Here is a 5953-nt window from a genome sequence, read left to right on the forward strand (position 1 = left end):
AACAAAAATTCATGCACAAAAAGAAGTGAATGAAACACACATTCATCCCCCACACACAGTCACCACAGAGAACCCCGCCCCAGACTCACCCATCAAGCATCAACCTGCTGGTTATATGGCCCAATTCCTTCTCTCCATTTTCTGAAACCTCCCAATCACGGCAATGAACACAAGTTAATGCCCCCAAATCAACCAGCGGCGGCGACGCTTCCCGACCGCCCGCCAGAAAAGAACCAAACCCCATGATGGAGCCCCCCACGAAGCAAGGTGACACGAGCGCCCACGGCCCAGGGACGCGGGGCACCGCTGACGTGGATCCGACGGGCGGCCGCGCCGCATCCGACGGCCCGGATCGCCGCAACCCTTCTTTTATCCCCCCGGCCCGCCCCTCCCCGCCCTCCCACGCCCACCCGCCACAAGGCAGAGATCCCCACACCCCTCCCTCGTCGTCTCCTCTCCTCCACACGCGCCCGCCCGCGAGAGAGCGAAGAGCTTGCGCCTGCACTTCCATGGCCAGAGCCTCATCGTGTGCTCTTCGAGGCTTCAGAGTCGCTCGGTCGCCCGTAGCAGTCCTGGTTTGAAAGGACGGGCGTGCGGAGAGAGGCGTTGTGATTATTTCTTGGAGCAGGAGGACGAGCAGAGAGGAGCGGGGAGGAAGATGATGGTGGGGAAGAGGGAGAGGGACTGCAAGAACCCGATGCGGCGGACCACGAGCATGACGGAGTTCGCGCCGCCGGACGTGCTGGCGGCGGTGGCGGAGGACGAGGAGGCCCAGCTGCCCGACAACAACCACCGCGGCGGCGCCGGAGGGCAGGACTGGCTGTCCGCGTTCGACGGCGGCGCCGGTGGCGCCGCTGCGCAGGAGGACTGGCTGGCGGCGTACCGCGCGCGCGCAGCGCCGGCGCGGGCGGGGCTGCGGCGGAACTCCGCCGACTACTCCGTCGTCGAGACCGCCGCTTTCCTCCGCGCCTGCGGGCTCTGCTGCCGCCGCCTCGGCCCCGGCCGCGACACCTTCATGTACAAGTACGTATAGTACAGTATTCTCCGTCAGTGATTCATGTCTGGATAATCTTAATCTTCATGTTCGTGCGTGTCCTAAAAAAGACGTGCCTTTCTTTCTGCTGCTGCAGGGGCGAGGCGGCGTTCTGCAGCCTGGAGTGCCGGGAGCGGCACATCACGCAGGAGGAGTGGAAGGACAAGTGCACCGTGAAGTCCATCAACAACAAGGACGCGGCCGCGGGGGCGGCGCCGGTCGCCGGCCGCCGCGCCGGCTCCGGCAAGCCCGGGGCCGGCGGCACGGTGGCCGCGGCATGACGAGGCGCGCGCGAACTTACGCCGCACCTACCCACGCAGGCCACTCCTACACCTTCCTCAACTAGCAAGCTGCAGGCTCATCGATCAATCACTCTGCATATCAGCAAGACAGTAATCACTCATATACTAGTTATCACCAGCTTGATTAATCGATTAGAGTTATCTGGATCGACCACCGCAGCATGAAGCCGTAGAGACGCCATTAGCTTGATCCGATCCATAGATCCGTGTAATATGTTTCATAAAAAAAATTCTTCCAGCTCGCTATGCTACCTACGATGGTAGATGATGGTATATACAATCTCAGTGTACCGATCGATCGAGCAGCGTGTAAGCACACACTTCTGTAGAAGCGAGGAAAGAGAGAAGTGGCCACAGCACTAGCTTGCAGATCGATGAGCTGCAAGGCTGAGAGAGCTGTTGTTGGGATCGATCGATCCATCTTGTCACGCCACTATATATAATCAGACATGTGATTTACGAGGACAAGACACTGCGAGTAGTTTAGAATTTAATCACTGAGACCGACTATACCTGAGCATGCATGATTATTGTCTTCTGATCTGTCAAAAACTGTATGTTCTTCATCAGATTCATTTGCTGTTCGGAGCAGAAGAGTTTTGCATTGTGAGATCGTGCGAAAATCAATTAGAGTCGTACGTGCAGTTAACTATTCTGTTTAGCACATTCGATCAGTATTATTGTACTACCATATACGTGTCAATTGCGAAGGTCTCTCGTCTCTATCATGTACGCTGTACTGTTGTAGGTATACGATGTTCTTTTTTTCTGCTTATACGTGTCCGCGGGCCAGCCATGCCCATGCATGCTTATTAAACCATTCAGCTACACTAATAGTACTCGTAGACTGATTGATAAGCTCGTGCCTTGTGAGTATAGTAGCACAGATCAAGCAGCAGGAAAGCTTGATAGTTCTGTGACGCTCACATGGATAATGCTGTCGCCATTACTAATCAAGTAGAGCCTATAATGTCACCATTGCAAATGCCAAGTATGATTAGTTTTGCTGTACTATATTCAAATCAATTCAGTCCCTGATTACGGCAGATATAATGCTACCTCCTCCTACAAGATCAGGTGGTACCACTTCGGAGCATCAGCTTATTTGCAAGGGTCACTAGCTAATGAATGGTAGCTACAAAGCTAGTACTAGGGCACTACCAGCAGTACCTGCGCAATGCCGCTGGCATGGGTCAATCTGTTCGCTTCTCTCTGTCAGAGCTCCGGCCTTGTACTCCTTCCGTTCCCGTACAATGCATGGAGGAGATGGAGATCGATAGAGCACGGGGCAGAGTAATGGCGTACGGCCGTCCATCCCCGGAGCACGATGTCGACACCATGTTGACACTGGCCGACGGCAGCAGAACCTCAGCTGCTTTGGAAAGAACACAAAGAACAATGTACATGTTCACAGGCTACCAGTTCCATGACTCCAGGAGAGATTCATGCCGACGATGATGCCATGAACGTTCAGCACGTGCTCTCTACACTACACTCCAGTAGAGTGTCCGGATCATAACATGAAACGAAAGGCACTATTCTGAGAACTATAGTCCTAGGAGCATAATAATTCCCATGGACAATCAAACTGCACATGGAGTAGATTAAGAAATGATTAGTCGTAGTCAACTTACAACGAGAAGCGTATCATTCGGTATGATTCTGTTAAATATTTCGTACATGAAGATATCAGTTTGACGCGATTCTAGTAGCTGGAATATTAGAGAATCTATCCTTTCCATTAAACCATGGCCGTGCTAAAGTCAGCGGGCACAAGGTGAAGGCAAAAGAAAATTTTCTTCTTCCTTGAGTGTTCACTCTTCTCTTGAGAGACACTTGTCACATTTTTCCTGTTTCATGGACAAGTTTCTACTAAAATTGGTCATCTTGATTGGCTTCGTATCTTACAGTGAGATCTGAACTGTGGGGACCTCCCTTCGGGAGTCCCGCTGATCACTTGTATTTATGGATCAGTAGGCTAATGCAGTTACCATCACAGTTCAATATTTTAAGCAATAAAATGTGTATAATTTAATAAGAAAAAATCTTCACCTTAGCACAGCGAAGTGGTGCCCATCCACTAACAAGATAGTTTAAACACCTAGAAATCTATACCTGTATGATGAAAGGAAGGCTGAGTACATTTACGGTTGGTACTCAACAAATTCCAACCTTAACTAGTATATATTAAATGCAATATGGGAGGTGGTCAAGGAATATAGTTGAGAGGCAAAACCTATGCCTAAAGCATCTCACAGATGCAAAGTGAATTTCAAAGGTGAGTTATGTAAAGACTCTCTAAGAGAGTTACTATTATATTATAAGATGAAAGTCCCCAGGTTTTAATTCTGGAGTCCGATCCACGACTTCATCCGGCAATTTTATCACATTAATTCCCACCCAAAGGCTAATCATGGGGGCTTTGACAAAGTGGGCTCTTAACCGTGAGCCTCGGCTATCGATAGGTCAAAACTCTGCGCAGAGGTGTACACATCCATACGTTCGATCAGCCCATACCTTGTTCCTAGGCTACACTGATCTACAAGACCCATGCCCGCTCACGTCTATCTCAAAACAGCATTCCCTAGATCGGTCCGCGGATATACTGGGGTCTAAGAAGGGGCCACTAACATCCGCTACGTGGATCCAATCCTAGGAGTGTGCACAAATATATAAAACATGGCCTCTGACCCTCAGGGTCTCCGTCCCTCTAAACAAACAACTCGTGCCGACCAGACTTGGGACTATACGAAGTTTCTGCTCCACTATACCCGTTGCCCACCTTGGCCGCTTGGGATGGATGTCTAGGATCAGCTAGCGGGGTTCGAATCAAGGCCTCACATGAACAGGCACTCCCGAAGGCTGTACCTTTTTGGCACGTATGGTTGTACATGTTACAAGAAAGACTCTCCCAATGAACCGTCATGTAAGGACCAGGGTAAGCGTTAGGGCAGTATGTTCCCCCACAGGGGCTGTCCTTTTACTCGCAGGTCTAAAATACACCCTGGGGGTTTAGTTACTACCTTTTTATAATTAACTCACACTTTCCCAAAAGGAAAATCCTTCCTAAGTCTTTTATAAAAATATAAATTTATGGTGCGTGTCAGATCCTCCCCGTGGAGGATCCAACCATATTTTATCCCCATTTACAGGGCGTGACTCAACTTGCCTAGCGTATCTACTAAACGGAGGGTTGGTGAGAAGAGTAGTTTTCCTAGGGTGGTTTGGCCTGTGGCATTTCAATAGCAAAAGGGGGAAAATCTAGCATGCATGTATCTCTAAAGAAATAGTTCTTAAAACAAAACAATGTTGTCTGTATTAGGTTGGCAATATTATTAACTCTCGCACTCAATGGGATAAAGTATGCACTAGGAGTCAGGATTGCCTTCATCGAAAATCCTTAACGTCTCCTAGGGCAACCAGGGTTCTTGGCTTCGAGTCCTTCTGGACCCTTGGCTTCAGGATGGAGCCTGGTCATCTACCATCTGATGAGAGCGCATAAAATAACAATCAATAAAACAATGCACCAATCAATTCGTAAGGAAGGAAAAGGATGAGTATTCTGGAAATTACTTGATAGTAAAAGGTGAATTCTCGATTAATGGATGGATAATTCATTAATTATTTAGAGATAGGTCTCTAATAATTAATGGGTTGGGGCTGGATATTAGAAAATTCTAGGGTTTTGGTCGGGCAGCACAACGGCTGGGTTCGGACGAGAATTTGAGATTTGGGTGGGCGGCACTACGGCTTGGTTGGGACGAGAATTAAGGTTTAGATCAGGTAGCATTATGTCTAGGTTTGGTTGATACCTAGGGTTTTAGTCGGGCAGCATAACGGCTGGGTTTGGGTGGGACTTGAGGTTTTGGGCGAGTGACATGACAACTATGGCGAGATGATATTTGGGGTTTGGTTTGGGCAGCATAACGGCTGTGTGGTGGATTGGACCAGAGGTTTGGACAGATCCTTAAGGGGGTAGGGTCATTAGGGCATTGTGGAATAATGATCCTAAAGGCTAGAACTTGACAGCTTGTTCGACAGTTAGTCTGCCCAGCACTAGGGGATAGCATAAATGGTGACAAACGCGGTCGGGCAATATCAAGTGCGATAGAAGCCAGAGAGCTTGCACGACGGACACCACTTGTCTCGGTGCTAGGGGATAACACTCATGGTGACAGATGGGCTAGTACAAGATCAGGCAGATGCATGGCAGCGACGGGGGTTAGCAGTGATGATAGGGCAGCGAGGAACAGCCGGCTTGATGCTGTTAACAACGCGGGTAATAGTGGCTAGAGGTCACACGGCACACTCAGCTTCGACCTGAGGCCTTCGGCCTTACGGTGGGTGGAGGCGGTGCCACATCTTCCTTAAAAAGAGTAGGGGCTCTAAGATCTTAGTGATAAGATAGAAAAGCGTTTGAATGAGATGAGAAATTAGGAAAGGAAGGCATAGTTGGGTTTCTAATATTTTGTAGAATTTTTTGTGAATTTTTGGGAATTTTTGGAGCTTGGGAAGGGATTGAACTAGGATTCGGGGTACACTAGGCGGGGTGTACGTAGCATTTTAGGGGTAGTTGATGCAGGCGAGGTGGAAGCTGGGTCACTGTGGCATGTGCCCA

At 49.5% G+C, this 5953-nt stretch overlaps 1 protein-coding gene across 1 annotated transcript; it reads left to right on the forward strand.

Moving 5' to 3' along the window:
• The first annotated feature begins 384 nt into the window (after positions 1–384).
• LOC101754400 lies at positions 385–1904 on the forward strand. Its single transcript, XM_004956620.3, has 2 exons — positions 385–1023; positions 1131–1904. The coding sequence occupies exons 1-2, from the start codon at positions 659–661 to the stop codon at positions 1312–1314; spliced, it is 549 nt and encodes a 182-aa protein (XP_004956677.1). The 5' UTR covers positions 385–658; the 3' UTR covers positions 1315–1904.
• The last annotated feature ends 4049 nt before the right edge of the window (positions 1905–5953 follow it).

This window comes from Setaria italica, chromosome II, assembly GCF_000263155.2.
Source record: "Setaria italica strain Yugu1 chromosome II, Setaria_italica_v2.0, whole genome shotgun sequence".
NCBI lineage: Eukaryota > Viridiplantae > Streptophyta > Magnoliopsida > Poales > Poaceae > Setaria > Setaria italica.